This window comes from Panthera leo, chromosome C2 (genome assembly GCF_018350215.1).
Source record: "Panthera leo isolate Ple1 chromosome C2, P.leo_Ple1_pat1.1, whole genome shotgun sequence".
Taxonomy (NCBI): Eukaryota; Metazoa; Chordata; class Mammalia; order Carnivora; family Felidae; genus Panthera; species Panthera leo.
The window spans coordinates 68515499-68534224 of NC_056687.1; the positions used below are offsets into that span (position 1 = coordinate 68515499).

Below are 18726 nucleotides of genomic sequence, written 5' to 3' on the forward strand. Positions count from 1 at the left end.
TCCCCTCACCTACCCTCCCTACATTTCCTTCAATTAGACAAACAGCATGTCCAACCAAAGACCCACCTCAATTTTGGTAGCTAAATGACCCAGTCCACTGTATCTACACAGTTGGCTTTGTCCACCATGGCGGGTGCCAGGGGTAAAGGCAGAGTGGGGAGTTAATTGGTTAATGGGTATAGAGGTTCAGTTTGGGAAGATGAAAAAGTTCTGGAGACGGACAGTGATGATGGTTGCACCAGAGAGTGAATGCATTTAATGCTGCTGAACAGTACATTTAAAAAGGTTACAATGGAGAATTTTGTATTATGTACCATTTAAGAAAGAAAGCAAAAAGACAACCCAGAGAATAGGAGAAATTGTTGCAAACCATATCTCTAATAAGGGTCTTGCAACCAGAATACAGTAGTCTCCTCTTACGCATGGGGATATATTCCAAGACCCCCCCCAAGAGACCTAAAATTGTAGACAGTACAGAAATGCATATATACTATGCTTTGTCCTATATACATACACTTAGCATAAAGTTTAATTTATAAATTAGGCATGGTTAGAGATTAATAACAATAACTAATACAAAAGCATAACAATTACAAAAATATACTACAATAAAAGTTATGTGAATGTGGTCTCTCCTCTCTCTGAAAATATCTTATTGGATTCGCCCTTCTGCTGACGATGTGAGATGATAAAATGCCTACGTGATGCGAGGAAGTGAGGTGAATGATGTAGGCACCGTGAGGTAGTGTTAGGCTACTACTGACCTTCTGACGATACGTCAGAAGGAGGGTCATCTGTTTCCAGACCACAGGAACTGAAACCATAATAAATGAAATCATGGATAAGGGGGGGACTACAGTATACAAGGAGCTCTTACAACTCAACAATAAGACAACCCAATTTAAAAATGGGACAATGATTTGAATAGGTATCTCTCCAAAGAATCTATACAAATGGCCAATGAGCACATGACATGAAAAGATGTTTGTTGTGAGTCATCAGGGAAATGCATATCAAAAACATGAGATACCACCTCACACCCACCAGGATGGCTATAATCAAAAAGTCAGGTGATAACAAGTGTTGGTAAGGACATAGGGATATCAGAATCCTCATCCATTGCTGGTGGGAATGTAAAATAGTGCAGGTGTTTTGGAAAACAGGTTGGCAGTTTCTCAAAATGATCAACAGTTACCATATGACCCAATAATTGTACTTGTAGGTATATACCCAAGAGAACTGAAAACGTAAGTCCATGTAAAACCTCGTATACAAATGTTCATAGCAGTACTATTCATTATAGCTTGAAAGTGGAAACTACTCAAATTGATAAACTAAATGTGATATTTCCACAGAATGGAATATCATTTGGCCATGAAAAGGAACAAAATGTTTTTACATGATATGAGAGTATATGCTAAGTGAAAGAAGACAATCTCAAAAGGCCACACGTTGTAGGAGTTCAGGAAAATTCATACGGACAGAAAGGAGAGTTTGAGGCTGCCAGGGGCTTTGGCGAGCAGGGAATGAACAGCGACTGCTAACAGGTATGGGGTTTCTTTTCAGGATGATGACAATGTTCTGGAATTATAGTGGTTAACAGTTGCCCAACTTTATGAATATACTAAAAACTACTGAATTACAGTTTCATCCACCTTCATAAAGGTGCATCTTATAGATGTGAATTGTATCTCAATAAGGAACTTATTACACAGCTCTTACCAGCTGCCTGACCCTGGGAAAATCATCAAGGGCTCTGAGCTGCAGCTTTCCTATTTATATGTAGGGGAGATCTATCTCCCAAGGTGGCCATGAAGACTCGGTGAAATGATGCATACTAAAGTGCTTCGTGAGCTGCTAAATTCAATAGAAAATTTACTTAATATTTGCATTTTTAAAGAGCTCTATTGCCAGTAAGAGTGAAAATCCCTGTTTCCTATTGAAGGACTTTTTTGTTTCATAGCTGGGGAAAGTGTTCTGGCACTAGCATGAGGATCCCACTCTGAAAAGGTATGACAGATGGTTTCTAATTTTTGTCTGCTTGAAATGTTGCCATTCCATCCTATGCCCCGACCCATGTTATTTAAATAATTTCAGTTCTAATCACCCTATCCATCAATTGAAGGGTTTCTTTTATTATTTTGCACTCACCGATGAGATGTAGGCAAAAGTTATTAGTTATTAGAAATTGGCTGGGGAACAGGATATGCACACGGGCTTGCTTCCCAGGGAAGGTGGGACCAGGAGCCCCACAGGGGCCACCCAGAGGCCGGGAGAAGAACTGCAGGCTATTTTTAAAATTCAGTCTGGAAAAGTACTTCACATCTAACAAATGATTGACTTTTAATGCACTGGCTTGCTACAAGCCGATTTCCTTTGTCATCCTTTAAAAAGACCTGCTCTTCACTTTAAAACTTCAAATCTCCAGAAGATTTGACATCCTGCTCTGGTATCAGTTGATATAGAGTATCTCATCTCCTGTAGTCAAAAAGTTCATCTGTATGTTGACCCTAACTCCCATCATATTAATCCCAGTGCGGACGGTGAACCTCTTCACCTGGACAGAGTTTTCTCACAGAGATCTTGCCACCAGATCTTGGAGACTATTTTTTTTTCCAGCAGGATAATTGTGCCTGTGCAAACAATTGTTCAATGCCTGCTCACTCTCAATTAGAGCTCAAAAAACAAAACAAAAACAAAAACAAAAAAAAAAGATTAAAAAAAAAAATTCCAAACCAGTACATTCCCAGTCCGATGAACTCAAATCAATTCAACATGAAATACAGGAGTGGGGACATAATTAATAAACCATGACTGGGGTGAAGGACAGTTTTGATCTCGGCCACTCTGAAAACCTCCAGGCAAATTGATGACCAGCCTGGGGTCCTGGTTCTGTGATGTGGGGTCAGGGTATTGCAGAGATGAAAAAAGGTGATGAAATCTAATGGAAAAAAAATGAAGAAAACAGCCTTTTTGACAAGAAACTGATTTTAAAAAGCAGTAGCTCCTACTTTACGACATTTTTTTTTTTTTTTTAAGATATAAAAACTGCAGAGGCCAAACAAGGCAGGCTCCACACCACTGCACTCCCTGGGGTCAAATGGACATATTAACAAAGGCAGAGTCTTTGGGAGGAAGGACTGTGGCTCTGGAATCTAGAACCACTGGGGTTTAAATCCCAGCTATGGCACCTCCTAGCTCCAGGGCTTCAGGAAAGCTGCCTAAGCTCTCTGAGCCTCACTGACCCCATCTGCAGTATGGATGTGATAAACGCCCTCTTCAAAGCTTAGAAAACACAGCTCGAAGTGCAGAGCTGGGATGTGGACCCTCAACTGCCTGACTCAACAGCCATGGGATGAACTGAAGATACGCCTCCTGGAGTGAAACGCTCTCTATCCCCAAAGAAATGTGTGTCTGGCAAAATGTATCCTCTAATAGACAAAACGTGCCCCTGAGCATGCTAGGAGAAGGTGAGTGTGGGGCTCTAAAGTCCCCACAGGACAGAAGATACCTAAGAGGTAAGAGGTACTGTAGTGTAGTAAGACCCTATTTCAAAAACTGGGGACAGTAGCCAGGCTGGGGTAGAAAGAAGTGCCAGCAAGGGCAGGGGGGTGCGGTGGTGGACTTCAGGCTGCAGGGAGGGAGAAGAGGTTTCTGGTGACTGCACAGAGCACACAGAGCCTAGAAGCAGCCCTGGCCACAGTTCCCAGGAGCTCAGGCAGTCAGGTCCCGGGAGTCTGTGGGAGACAAGCTAAGAGGAGCCAGCAGCCTGGAGGATGGAGATTTAAATACACATATGTATACACCTGTGCACGCAAGCATGCACACACACGCCAAGAGCTATGTGGCCAAGTACTCCTTCTGTGCCTATCTACTCCCAAGCTCCAAAATGCAGGAAAGGAGTCTGGCCTTCCAAGTAAGAACATGCTAATGAGCCACAGTAAAGACAGGGGGCCCAAACCAGAAGGTGGGGAAAGGAGGCAGCCAACCTCTTCTACCCATCTGAGTGGAGGTAGGAGAAATGCTAGCATTGTCAGAAACAAGCATAGGAGGATGGGGCAGAAGTCACAGGGAGGCTGATGGAACAGTCAGAGGTGCCCAAAAAGAGGAGAGGCTGTACTCAGGAGACGTGACTGAGCTCACCATCCCTGAAGGTAATCAAGCAGAGGCCAGCCCATCCTTATTATCACAAAGGGATTCCAGTCTCAGGTGGGTGTCTGGGCTGCTTCACTGCTCCAGCCATTCCCAATTTGAGATTCTGAGTCCGGACCCTTGTGTGATGGCAAGGAGGGATGCAGCGTGGCTTTTTCTTTTCTTTTTAATTTTTTTTAAAATTTTTTTTAACGTTTATTTATTTTTGAGACAGAGAGAGACAGAGCATGAACAGGGGAGGGGCAGAGAGAGAGGGAGACACAGAATCTGAAATGGGCTCCAGGCTCTGAGCTGTCAGCACAGAGCCCGATGCGGGGCTCGATCTCACGGACCATGAGATCATGACCTGAGCCGAAGTCAGACGCTTAACCGGCCAAGCCACCCAGGCGCCCCTCTTTTTTAATTTTTTTAACGTTTACTTATTTTTGAGAGACAGAGAGAGACAGAGCATGAGTGAGGGAAAGGCAGAGAGAGAGGGAGACACAGAATCTGAAGCAGCTCCAGGCTTTGAGCTATCAGCACAGAGCCTGACACAGGGCTCAAACCCACGAACCGTGAGATCATGACCTGAGCTGAAGACAGACGCTTCACCAACTGAGCCACCCAGGCACCCCTCAGCATGCCTTTTTCTAAGACAAGCAGCTGTGGGGCCCAGGGCAGCACAGATGCCAAGGGAAGGGAGGAGCGACGTGTGCAGATGCTCAGACTGGCCTTCTGAGACGGCATCGCCAGAAGAAAAGAAGTGCTCCAGGGATGATCCTTAGGGCAAAGCAGCCCAGAGACCGCGGGGCCCTGAAGGGAAGCCGATGCTCTGAGCAGCGAGGCCAGGAGACCAAGACACCAGGTTAGCCCCAAGTCCCCAGAGATGTCTGTGAACCAGATCATGCTGTGTCAGGAGAGGACCAAACAGGCCCACCATGAAAAGGCCATCGGAGCACTCGGTAGGAAGTTCCAGAAAAACTTTCCCACAAAAAGGACCCAGGAAGCCATTCCCTGACAGACAGCTGATACAACTAACTTGGCTAATCCGACTAATTCAGTCGATACTTTCTTCACATTTCTCTCTACAAAAAGGTGAAAACATCGACATTTGAGCAAGTAAGGCCACGCTGTATTGGGGAAATGGGAAAACAAATGGAAAAGAGAAAGAAACCATGTCTGACAGAGCTGCCTGGCTTTGGATCCGCTGGGCTCATGCTGCAGGTAATTTAGAACTGTCATATCTCATCAGAAAGCCACTGCCCATGACTCCTGAAAAACTGTGCAAGTAAGATGAGAAATGTCTGGGTTCTGCTAAAGGGCAAGTGTTTTCGAAGTGAAAACAGAATGACACAGAAAATTCCAGTTCAGTCAGCTATAGGGCAATACATTGAAAAGGTGATAAAATCAACTTTTAGTCCATGCACCTGCAGGCAGTGTGCAGTGGGGTCCAGGACAGGCCGCGCCCGGCATTAGGGAAAGCGAGGCCAGTCCACCCTGCTGCACAGATGCCAGAGAAGTACCCCTGTCACATCTCAGTGTGCAAACAGTTCATCCACATGGAAGAGGAAAGAATAATGAAATGGAAGAGGAGTTCAAGCTACAAACAACTTCTCCAGTGAGGGTCTACTTCCCAGAAAGTGGAGAAATGCTGAGAAGATGGCGCATCAGAGGTGGGGGGGGGGGAGGTGCAGGGAAATGCAGTGAGGACCTCAAGGTGGGTACTACAGTCTACTTGACTCCTGGCCCAAAGGCCCAAATCAGCAGGTGTCAGATTTGTTATGCCAGGGAGCACTTTTCTCCTTAATAGTTTATAGAAGCTCTATATCTATAAGCTGGAAGCAGCAGCCTCTCCTGGTTGAGGGGGGTGTGTGCGGAGGGGCGAGGGATGGAGTGGGTGGGGGACAGGCACTCCATCCACCAGGCTCTCCCGCCGAGGGAACCCTGGCCACCACAGAAGCATCAGAAAAATCACTGAGCTGGATAAAGGAATTGAGAATAAAATTATTGAAGGTGACATTGATTACAAAATAGATGGATTCAAAAAAACACGAGGCAGGAATGATTTTCATAAATAATCTCAAACAGTGGCAAAAAGAATTCACTGGACCAAAGTATTAACTCAAAATAGCCAGTGCAGGCGGGGCCATGAGCCTTCCTCCCCCACCTCCACTCCCCCCTACCATCAGGAACACATGCCAATCAGGAAACGTAAATGAAGTCAGAGCAGCTCAGATTGCTCAAAGCAGGGAACAGGAAAGAGAGAAGTCTAGATTCTAGTTTTAAAATTGTAGACTACATATAGCTTTGATTCAGACTTGAATAAGCTCATTGGGTACGTCCAACAATGACTTTGCCTCAATTTATAACTTAAAAAGAGAGACGATTCTTTTGGATGTTCAGGTAAAGAATGTTTACAAGGCCTTTTTAGCTATGGTGCACCTTTTTTCTTAGGTTGTTGTGACTTTACTGTGGTAAAATACATGTACCATAAAATTTGCATTTTGGGTGCCTGGGTGGCTCAGTCAGTTAAGCGTCTGACTTCCGCTCAGGTCATAATCTCACGGCTTGTGAGTTTGAGCCCCGCATCGGGCTTTGTGCTGACATTTCAGATCTTGGAGCCTGCTTTGGATTCTGTGTCTCCCTCTCCGCTCACACTCTGGCTCTCTCTCAAATTAGTAAATAAACATTAAAAAAAGATAAAAAATTTGCATTTTAACTGTACAAATTAGTGGCATTAATTATATGCATAATGTGCAAACCATTACCACTCTATTTCCAAAATGCCCTAGTTCCAAAACCCTTCCATCACTCGATACAGAAACTCTGCACCCACGAAGCACTAATTCTCCATTCCCCATCCTGACAACCTCAGGACCCTCTATCTGCTTTCTGTCTCTATGAATTTGCCTATTCCAGATATTCTGTACAAGTGGAATCATACAATACATGTCCCTTTGAGTCTGGCTTCTTTAAGCATGTTTTCAAGGTTCATCCATATTGTAGCGTGTGTCAGAACTCCATTCCCTTCTGTGGGTAGGTAACAGTCCATTGCGTAGATATACCATTTTTGCTTATCTATTCATCTGTTGATGGACATTTGTGTTGTTTCCCCCTTTTGGCTACTGTGAATGTACCATGTACTTTCACAGCCACAAGATAGAGAAAGTGGAAGTGCTCCCGAGGGAAAAAGCAGGTTGGGAGTGAGGTGTAGGGGCAAGACAACAGAAAGACCAAAAGGCAGGAGGTGACTCAACACAGACTTGAGGAAGGAGCTGGTGGAGAGGCAGGGGACTAGGATTAAACCCTACGAGGCAGTGAAGTCACTGGCCAAGCACACAGCTCAACACGCCAACTGACCCAGGCCCACCCTGCCTCTCTCGGGGTGTCACCTTCTGTATCCGCTCAGGGGGAGGGCTAAACCACTCCGGAGGATTCCCAGTTGGGGGGTGGGGGGGGGCTTCCAGTTCTGACAATTAGTCCACCAAGACTTTGACCATTAGGTAATTAAACAATTAACAGTCTAACAAAATACCCTGCTTAGAGTGTGGAGAGAGAAAGGGGACTCTGAAGGTGACAAAGGTCCAATCCTTCCAGAAGAAGAATGTGGTTCTTACTGCAGTGTGTGTAGGGAATGATGGCAGAGTCTGCCCCTGCACCTTGCCCAGGGCTTGGCTCCAAGTGAGTGTTGAGGAGGAGCAGAGAAATGGTTACAGCAGAAGCCGGAGGGGCTTGTCCCTGCCTGGGGACAGAGTGCTTTCTGGGGCCAGGCTGTCCCATCAGGGAAGTCTTAAACCACTAGGGAAGGAAATGACGCAAAGGCTTGGTAGACAAAGCAAAGGGGAACATGAGTGATTTCCACCACAGACCAGAATGGCTTGTGGCCAGGTCTCCTGAAGGACACAGCCTGCCTAAGAGGAGGCAGGGGATAAAAACACAGAATAGGATTTTCTGCCCACATTATTAGCTGTGTGGCCCTGTTTGAAACACTGAACCACTCTGGGCCACTCTCCTCATCTATATGATGGGCGATTCAAAAGCCATCATCCTTGTGGTCCCTCCAGAGCCAATTCTGGGCACATGGGGACACTGAAAGGGGTGTTGAGAGAGGTCTCTTCCACACTCAGTCTTTCAGCAAATATTTATTGACCACTGCTCCAAGCAGGCATTGTGCTAGGTGCCCTTCCTTCATCCTACTGGATACCAAGGGGACAGACAGAAGAGGCAGTGACACTATCTCCTTGTTGCAAAGATTTGCAAAAGCAGATTAAAGTAGCCAACACAAATAAGGCTCCACTGACAAAGTGCTCCCTATAGTCGAGCTTGCTGCCAATGCCAATCAAGAGTTGTGCCCCAGCATAATGCATCCCTGATCCCAAGGGTGACTCCTGGGCTCCTGGGAGGAGCTCCTTATCAGTGGGTTGGGGAGGGAGGGAAGAAGGCGGCTGGGGGCTCAGGTGCGAGCTAGACTCACCTTCACGCAGGAATAAATCACGGACACAAACACCACCAAGGTCAGCAGCAGGAAACAGGTCAGGTAGAAACTCAACATGAACACGGAGCTGGAAAAAGAGAGGAGGTGGGGAATTCTGGGGCCCTGAAAACCTCTGGAAGGAAAAGGAAGTGGCTCCATTCCCCCTGAATCCACTGCCCAGTCTTTTCTAGCCCCTGATTCACTAAGAAGGGCTTACACAGCCTTGAGAACTGATTCAGGACCCCTCCTTAATGGTCTGGCTCCTGTCCTCGCCACCTCCCCGCACCTCCCTGTGGGGAGCAGAAGCCTGCGGGGGGAAGGGGGGCTAAATGGAGAAGTGTCACCTGCTCAATATTTTGCCTAACTAAGGACCTGTTTTAAAAATCATCTGGTTATTCCCTCCAAGTAGTTACTCTCAGCTAGGATTAACTGTGAAAGCTGGAAATGGATTTGATAAACAGCCATCATTTTTAAAAATGCATTTGTCAACAGCCCGACCAGACACTCTGAGAAACATCAGTGATGTATCCTTCTAGAGGACAGAGTCCCTAAATCTTGTCCCCTGCCAAGCCCCACACCAAGTCTTACTCAGTTTTGCTCCCCTGCTCTTCAGCCAGTTCAGCAAGAAAATGCAAGGAACCCCCCCCCCCACCCCCCGCCCCTTCTTCCCGAGGCAGATCACTGGTGACTTTCACCATGGGCCAGAATCCTCAGACAAAAGAGTGGCCAGTGACTTTCCACCTGGAACCTTCGTTTGGCCTTCCTGGGGCAGGGGCTGGCCAAGGTACACACCATCATATCAGAAGACCACAGAAGTCCCTTTTCCCTTTCAAGGAGTGAGAATGGCCTAGAGATGCCAGGCATTGTGAGCCAGTTAAAGGCAAGTGGATGACTTGAAAAGGCAGGTGAATACCTCTAGAGAGGCATCCAAAGGGCGTCTGTGTTCCAGGCTCCCCCAGAGGCCAGCACTTAGATGCCTTACACAAATAGAACAAGGTAGAGAACTCTCTTCAGAGGGAAAGAAAGACCTTTAAAGTAGGTCTTTCTTGCTTCTGTAGAGAAAGGACTGCTAGAGAAAGACTTCCGTCAATGCCTTGGCAACTCAGAGCTGCGGCCAGGGGGAATGAAGCCACTGTGGGCAGAGCAGGGAAGGAGGAAAACCCTGCCCACAAGCCATGCTGCAGAAAAAGAAAAGCGGCCCAGAGGCAGGGTTATGCGCCCAAGCCAACTGGACTAGCAGGTGCAGTGGGACAGAAGGACTAGGTTGCCTATTTATACCTGTAGCTCCATTTCAATACCAGAAAAATTGGATCCTGTGGCAATAAGGACCCACAGTCCCACCAGCCCTGCACCACCTCCGTGTGGGGGGCATTGGGCATCAGCTGCACCACCAGAGTGGAACTGGCTGCCAGTGTCTGGTATCCTGACAGAGTCATAGCGGGTACACATGTAATGGCTATCTCTGCAACAACGTGTCATTAAAAATTCAAGGCTTTGAGCAGCAAGACATGAAGGCATTGTGTACCTCCTGATAACATGCACTAAGAAGGACACATCACTTGTACGGGATTCTTGTCAAAAAAGCATAACCTCAGTCTAATCATGAGAAAACATCAGACAAGCACAAATTGAGACATCTGCACATTAATTGGCCAGTACTCATCAAGGGTGTTAAGGCCACAAAAGACAAATAAAGGCTGAGGAAGTATCACAGATTAGATGGGGCCAAGGAGACAGAAGAGGTAAATGCAATGTGGGATCCTGGACTGGCCTCTGGGACACAAAAAGGCCATTAGGGGCAACACTGACGGAATTGGATTATGGTCACTAGTTACTAGTGTCACCCCAGTTACTAGTGTGTCATGCCAGTGTTAATCTCCTGGTTTCGACCATCACACTGCAGTTATGTAAGTGGTCAACATGAGGGAAAACTGGATGAAGGATGTACAGAAACCCTCCATAATACTCTTGTCACTTTTTTATAAGTCTATAATTATTTCAAAATGAAGAGTAGAAGGCATTGGGATGAGGGGCCCCTTCTGGATCAAGTTGGACTTAGGAGACATAACTGAACACAACCAGTGGGTCCTGGGTAGATCCTGGCTATGAATAAACTAACAGTTGAAGACGTTGGGAGACAATTTTGGAAATCTGAACATGGACTTGGTGTTACACGACTGCAGAGAACCGCTGCTAATTTTGTCTGGTGTATAAGGCACTGTGGTTAAGAAGGGAAAGCCCTTAAAATAGGACTGTATTGAGGGTTTTTGAGGGGAGGGGGGAATGTCCTTTTGTCTAAAATTTAAATAAGCAGAAAAGAAACAGATAAATTATAAAATATCAACAATAGTTATACTTTACAGTATAGGGGATGGGTGCTGCTTATATTAATTACTTTTCTGTATGTTTGAAAGGTTGCATAAGAAGTAACAAATATGTGTACAGACATGTGCACACACATACAAATGTATACACACACATGCAAACAGACATGGAGCAGTTATCTTTCCTGTTTACATGTGACTCTACTGTGACTATGTCCCTAACACTTCATCTCAAAAAGCCCACTGGCAACATCCGAGTGGTTCCTCAGAAGCCACAGGCCTCTGTAAGGGACACAGTCAGTCCTTGGAAGCATTCTAGAATATCTCTTTGAGGAAAGCCGTCAGAACCAGAAATCCATTCTTTGAAGTACCCAGAATTGCAGAAAACCCTTATCTTTTGAAGATGTATTGATGATTTTGCAAGAACCAAAGGTCACACAGAAGCAAACCTGAGTACTTTTGGGTGATTTAATGGGCAGCCGCAGTGTGGGTACAATGGGCCAAGATGACAAAGTGCCGACAAGGAGTCTCTCATGCAGCAAGGCAGCGCCCAGAGGGAAGTCTCCCACCCTGGAAGGAGCAACTCACCTCTCTGTCACAAAGGAGTCAGACTTGTAGCTTCCCGGTCCCACCGAGGACACATTTGGAAACTTCTCCCTGTCTAAACAGGCTTAGCGCAGACCTCCGCCTCTGCTCTCCTACATGACCTCCCCTCCCACCCTTGAAGTCCCACAGCCAGAGGGACGGTACTTACTGGGGCACGATGGTGATCTGGACAAAGCAGATGAAGAGGAAGACAAGCGAGGCACATGCCACATAGGCACCGAATCGGTCATCCACCTGCTTGGAGTACTGAGAGGGATGTCCGGGGTGAGAGGGGCAGAGACACCTGGCCCCGTCCACTCCAGCCCCGCTCCACCCCAGAACACTCCCAAGACCTGGAGACCTGGAAGAACCAGCACTAGCCTTGGTGCTCAAGAAACCAGTCCAAAGCACTATAAAGTGGTGCCTGTTGGGGAGGACAGTTGAATTGTGTCAAACCAGAAACTTCCTGTAGGTCGGGTCACCATAAGAGTAACTCGTCACGATCATGGCTCACATCACGGAGCACCATTTGCGCGCTAGGACACATATCAGGTCTATGGCATCCTTATGCATGGACGTAGGTATTGGACCTATATAGCTGCTACTTCCCAGGTGAGCAAGCTGGGGCTCAGAGAGGACATGAGGCTCACCCAAAATCACAGAGCTCGTCTCTGAGGGCCCAGCTCCCAGCCCCAGCTCCTCCCAAGACACCAACAGGCGGTGGGAACAGAGGCTGTGCTGGCACAGAGTCACCAGAGAGGGTGCTTTGTGACTCAGTTCCATTAACTGCTGGTGAACAGTGCTTGCCTCCTAGGCTTGCCTCACCGGACGATGACGTGAGTTCACACAAGCCCGTTTTAACTCAACACTGGGGAAACGCCGTGGTGTGGGCAAAGACCCTGGACCAAGGTCTGGTTCTGGCTCTTTCACTACTTCGCTGGTGGCCTAGAGCAAGTCACCCAACCTCTCAGTCACAATTTAAGGAGATGGGACAAAGAGATCTCAACTGACTGCCTCTTCCAAATGTTTTCCAGTGTGCCAGAGGCAGCAGGGGGGTCCACTGGTGATGATAATGATAGCAATAATAGCAACAATAAAAATAACATAAACAGCAATGGACATTCACGGAACATCTATGTGGCCCATACTATCTTATGTGCTTTCTATATATGGATTTATTTAATACTCACTATGACCCTATGAAGAAGGTATGTTAAATATCCCCATTTTCCAGATAAGGAAATGGAGACATGAGGAAGTGAAGACTTCTCTCTTCTGACCATGAAAGTCCCCCTAAAATCTCCATCTACTGGGTAGCATGGCATCGGAGCAGAGGGAACGGAGACAAAGGGCTCTTTCCATGGTGATGGAGAGCAGAAGGGAGACTTCTATTGTCCTGTCCCCTCCCCCTGGTTCTGGTTCTGCCCAGGGCCTCCTTCCCACCCAGGGTGCTGTACCTTCTTCTCTAAGTCAGGCTCCCTGAAGGTCAAGAGGAACTTGCGGACATGCTCAGACCGCAGCCTGTCGATGCTCCTGGCGTCAATGGCACGGCCCAGAAATTCGTCCACTTCATCCTCGGGGTTTGCACTTTCCTGGGCGTTCCTGGGGAGCAAGACGGGCAGACACACGGCAGGCTGACCACCAGGGGGCGCCGCAAGAGGGCCCACTTGGGCCCATGCACCCAGGCCCATTAGAAAGGCCCTAATAAGGGCTGGGGAAGCTGGGACTGGGACCTGGAGCCCAAGTCCCCCGCTTATTAACTGCACACATGCACAGAAAGCTGCCAGTGTCTGACCTTCTGGCTGAAGGGCCTCGCGGACAGTAAGGCTTTTCTGACTCTACTCATATATTATTATAGTATAATATGACTTATCATCAAAGTTTTCATTGTTTTTCCCCACAGATAACAGTCTCTGCTCTTCACTCTCCAGCCGTGCCATCATCCTGAAATAAAGACCAAGATCCAGAGGCAAGACTGCTGCCCCAGGGGCTGTGAGCTACCCCGCTGCTTTAACCCGGCCCAGGGCACCCTCTGGGAAGCAGGTGTCATGATCAGGGTGCCAAACTAAAAGCCCATCACTCAAGGTGATGCCTAGTCCTTGAGTGGGGTTTCTGACAGCCCCCAAGAACCAGGAAATGGAAGAGAAAGAGGAGCATGTTCCCTCAAGGCACCAGGATGTGGCCAGACCTGGTGACCAACGTGCAAGGTCTGCATTTTGCTGAGAGCAGCAGGCGCGTGTGTGCGCGTGCACACAGGCATGTGAAGAGCGTGCATGTATGTAGTTGTGAGTGCACACGTATGTCCACGCATGTGTTTGTGGGAAGATTACAAACGGGCAGTGCCGAGCCCAGCCTCTCTGCCCTGGGCTCCTGGGCTGCCCATCTGTCAGCTGCAGTGCTCTGGTCATTCTCAGGCAAGGCTGTGTGGCCTTGCTCCCCAAGCAACGTGGGGAAACTGAGCTATAAGACGAATGTGGGGCTATCCCCCAGGCCAAGAGAGCAGGAATAAAGAAGGGTATGTTACTCACTTGTCCTTGGGGTCTTCAAAGCCCTAAAAAAGAGGGACAGAGAGAGAAGGAAAGAAGTATGAGAACAGAGAGGACGGAGAACTGAGGCTTCCAGAGGGACTACGGGAAGGCTGCAGCTCATTTACTCTCTATGGCTCACCGAGGAGTCTGCACAGAGAGAGGACTGTCACCCAGGAGTTTGTCCTTCCTTCCCTCAGTGAATACAGCCAGGTTCTTCCTATGGGATACGCTCTGTGCTACGTGCTGGGGGCACACTGTGATTTCATGTCACCCACTGGCAAAACTCACATGTCTAAGCTCTTCCTGTCCCCACATCCAATTCCCCAACTCCCCTTGCCCCAGAGGCTGGGCTTGGTGCGTACCTCTCAATTCTACCACTTACTCAGATGGAATAAGAGAAACCATTAAGTGACCACTGCCCCCACCCCAGCCTCACTGAGCACACAAAATCTGGGAATTCACATGTTTTGAGCTTAAGAAAGTTAAGCTCCAGTTACCTGTAACAGCTTTCCTAGCATGTGAGAACTAGCGTGTTCTTACAAAGCCAGGATTGGTTGGGGTGAGAAACCTGCGTTCCATGGGTTTGACTGCTGCTCACATACACAGGGCAGGGGTGAGTGTGAAGGTCCCTTACTGGTCTCCAAACTCAAATCCCTATTTATCTATGCAGTCCACAAAGGGACAGATGTGTCTCAGGGTGTGACCAGCTGTGGCAGAATGAAGGGTGGGTTCCCTAAAGTGGCAAAGGGGTGGAATCCAGGAGGTAGTGGAGGAGGTAGCAAGCAGCCCCAGGACTGTGTCAGGTAAGGCTCCAGTTGCCAGGGCAAGGACAGAGTGTGACCTGTGGTCTTTTGGGGCCCAGCGTGGGGCACACTGCTGGGCAAACATGGAGGTCAGTAAGCGCCACGTGAACCCAAGGCCAAATGAACACACCTCTCTTTATGCACACTGCAGACAGTTTGAAAATGCAAAAAGCATTCATGAGCCAGAGTTGCCAGGCGCTGAAACAGATGTGGGGTCCACACCACACCCCATGTTCTCTGTTCTACCCCCCCAGTGGAGGGCCCCCAGGGGCCTCGGCAGCCTCTAGTGGCACATCCAAGTGCCCAACTGTGGACCCCGAGCTCTTCCGAGGATGCCAGACCCTTCTTGTCCTCTGAGAACCATCGGGCCCTCTGTCCAGGCTGTAAGACCCGGCTCACTTCACCATCCCAGCCCCAGGCTGGAGGAGTTGGTGTTAGTCAAGTGGGTGCTCCACCTGGGGAGCGGGCCTAAGCTGGGTGCCCCCCGCGATCCCTCAGAGCACGAGCTTGAGTGGGCAGCACAGGGCCTGGACAGGCCAGCTCTCCGCAGAATACGGTGAGGCACTGGCACTGAATTCCACCACGGGGCCAGCAAGGATTTTACTCCGGGACTGAGGACAACCAGGCTGTACTATGCTTATACTGGTCTCTGCAGCTCAGAAATCTACCCGACACGTTTTTAACAAACCTATTTCTGACCTTCCCCTACGCTCCTTTGGTCATTTACTGGGGTTGGCTGGGGACCGGGTCCGGTGGATGCCATGTTAGTGTGGAGAGCTCAGCACTGGGTTAGGGTGTCGGCAAATGAACCATGGCAAATGGTTGTTAAGAACAGTCCCATAGAAGGGTTCAAGTCTCACGATCTGCTTACTACTTCTAGAACAACGGTCCTCAGCCTGACTAGGAGGACCCTCACATGGGTTCTGCCACAGCACTTCTGGGGAGCAGCTCAGCTCAGGGGGTCCTGTGTGGTTCCCAATTCCGGTCCCTTGGCCCTAAAAGCAGGAACAGAGGCCACGGCCCCTCAGCTCATCCACACAGAGGTTTGCACGCCCGCTTGGCAAGCTGCTCGTCTCCTCTGAGCACCCAGGCTCAGCCTGCTGCCCCCACAGAACGCAGAGCTTCCCTGGTTAGATGAGCAGATGCCCCTGCATGCCCTTCCTGTCAACCTTCTTATTAGTAAGTACCCTCAGGGACTTCACGACACTTGTGCCTAAGCGCACACCAGAGCAGCTTGTCACTACGTTTTAAAAGCTGAGTAAAAGCCGAAACAAGATTTAAAGAAATAAGAGTGCTGCCTACAGGTTAGTACCTTTCTTAGTGTTCTCAGACACCGCTTAACCTAATCCCCGACCCCCACCATCGGTGGAAGTCAGGGTAGCATCTCTCCTTTTGAGCATCTTTCCCAAAGGTTTCAGGCAAGTTTAACACCAGAAGTCAGTGGTGTGCCTGGCGGCTGGCAGAACTACCCCTTCAACAGCCTAGACACTCGGACTGGGCGGGCTGGGGGCTGGAACTGGTCCTTTGGCGACGGCCTCTGGCGACTCTGCCCGACCAGGATGAGGGATGGGAGTCTCTTCTCCCAAAGGCTGCTGCAGAGGTGTCCCCAACCCTGTTCTTCCACACACCTTCCCATCCCTCTGTGTTGGCGAGGCAGCTGATGCCACGGAGGAGCCTGGCAGCCAGTCTCTCCCGAGACGGCCCTTTCCCCAATTACAGCCCTTCCGCTGATGGTTCCAAGGCTCCTGGTCCTAACAATGATTAATGCATCTGCTAAACCGGTGCTTATGCTCCAAACTGTCTCCTTTGGGACTCTGAAATAACTGAAGACTCTGCTTATACCAAGTATCTCCAAAGAAAAAAGCTTTCCAACAATTTTAAACAGAGAAAGCCCACCAGGCACCTTTCCTGCCTGCTTGTGGTTCTTCTTCCTCTCCTCTCCCCGCCTAGTCTCCTGCTCAGCTCTGTCCTCTCCCTCCTGTCTTCCTGCTCCTCTTCCCTCCCACCTGGATGAGAGCCTCCCTCTTTGCACCCAGCTCTCAGTGGCCCCACACTATGCTCACCCCCTCTGGACCCAGTCACGTGGATTCAGAATCCACAGCAGATTATTAAAGGGCTAGGGTGAGAACAAAGAGGTCCACCGACTGCTCTTTGCCTTGAGGAGGACCCCCCAGGGAGAGGGAATGTGGCTAGTGGCCTGGGCAGCACTGGCCAGACCTGTGAAGTCCAAGTTCAAAGCCCTGGGGGAAGGCTGGGTCCCTCCCACTCTGTTCCCTCATAAGCTTCATGTCCTGCAAGTTGCTTCTTGACTGTCAAAAACTAAAATAGAGGTCTTGACTCAATTCATTTTTTGATCTTACACATTTTCCTTGAACCTCTGTCATCTGTTATTTGCCAGTTAGCAAGCAGCAGAGTGGCTGGGGCCCCAGCCTGTCCCTGGCTCAGTCAGCTGACTCAGCTGGATTTTCATGGAGTTTATCTCTAGTCCCTGCTGCTGTAGCTAAAACCTGCTCCAACCTACAGACCCCAAATTGGGGATCCTAGTGCTGGCACGCCCCACCTCATTCTTCTACCCTGGCGCGTGCGTGTGCGCGCTGTCTCTCTCTCTCTCTCTCTCTCTCACACACACACACACACACACACACACACACACACACACACGGCTCCCCACACCCTGCTGCTTCACCTACCCCTCTCTCACGGTGGGCAACCCCCATGGGAACCAGGCTGCCTGTGAGCCAAGGAGTTTGTTCGGACATAGATGCCAAACTCTTTGATAAAAACAAAGGAAAACACTGCTGCCAGACCCTGACTTCTGTTACCCCTCTCCTTCTTCCTCTCACCCTCTGAATTCTTTGTCATCACTGACAGAACCCAGGCAGCACATCCTGAATTAGCCTGTTCTTGGTGTGTGTTTAGGGACAGTGGGGGGGCGGGGGGCTGTCTGTCCTCCAAGGCAGTTGGGGTCCCGTGTCCCCCACCCCTTCCATGGCCTCTGCTCACCCCGCAGAGTGCCCCGCAGTGAGCAGGGGCACTTCTCAGCACAGAGGGCAGAGGGACCATCACCTAGCACTTCACCAAAAAATACTGAGATGGTCTCTGAGCAACTGAGCCAAAGGATGTGTTTCAGCTGCCCAGGAAGGGCACCTGATAAGCTGGTGCCCACCAGACAGTGCCAACGGACCACTGGAGGCTCTGGCTGGACTCAGGGCTGCTTCCAGCCTGTGGGACTCATGGAGAGAGCCCAGGGCCAGAAATTAGGCACTCTGGCTCCTAGTCCAAAGTGGATTCTGTGGCTCTCCAGGTGCCATCAGGCAACACAAGGGACCTGACCCCATCCTCACACTCAAGGAAGGCCCTAGCCCTGGAGAGTACTGCCCACCCGCTGTTCCTCCCACTACTCACCATCCGCTTCATCTCCTTGGACACCTGGTTGCCCCCTAGGTGGTTGTAGAAGGGACGCTCAGCCCCCCAGTGGGGCGGGTTGTGCCCAATGGAGTTGGTTCTCTGGCGATTCATCTTGGCGATCATGGCCTTTTCTTCTTTCTGGGAGAGCAAAACACATGCATCAGTCTGTGGGCAGAGACTGCCAGGTGAGCCCAAGTGGGCAGTTTCTCATGGCTCCCAGGTGCCTGGCCAGGTAGGGGCTGAGGCAGGTGCCCCTCTCTTCTGTGCACATCCTGGAGCCTAGACATCTGCCAGGATCCTAGAGCTCACTGGAGAAAGCATCTTAAATCCCTCCAAATTCCCCAACATAGCCCTAGCTGGCTTAGGTGGGAGGTTGGTCTTAGGAGAAAGCAAAGAGGCTTTCCCAGCTGTCATTGGCATAGAATCGTCAGGGGTGGGCAGAGCTTGGGTCTGAGGTGCTCAAGGTGAAGGAG

The 18726-nt window shown here is 49.2% G+C and overlaps 1 protein-coding gene across 2 annotated transcripts in view; it reads right to left on the minus strand.

Moving 5' to 3' along the window:
* The window catches only part of ADCY5 (adenylate cyclase 5), a 146166-nt gene that overhangs the window by 16471 nt on the left and 110969 nt on the right, over nt 1–18726 (minus strand). For both annotated transcript variants that reach the window (XM_042903838.1, XM_042903839.1), the window contains exons 8-12: nt 18251–18391; nt 14043–14065; nt 12972–13116; nt 11684–11781; nt 8606–8693 (exon numbers count right to left, since the gene is read on the minus strand). In XM_042903838.1, coding sequence (XP_042759772.1) covers nt 8606–8693; nt 11684–11781; nt 12972–13116; nt 14043–14065; nt 18251–18391 — 495 coding nt within the window. The remainder of the gene's footprint in view (nt 1–8605; nt 8694–11683; nt 11782–12971; nt 13117–14042; nt 14066–18250; nt 18392–18726) is intronic.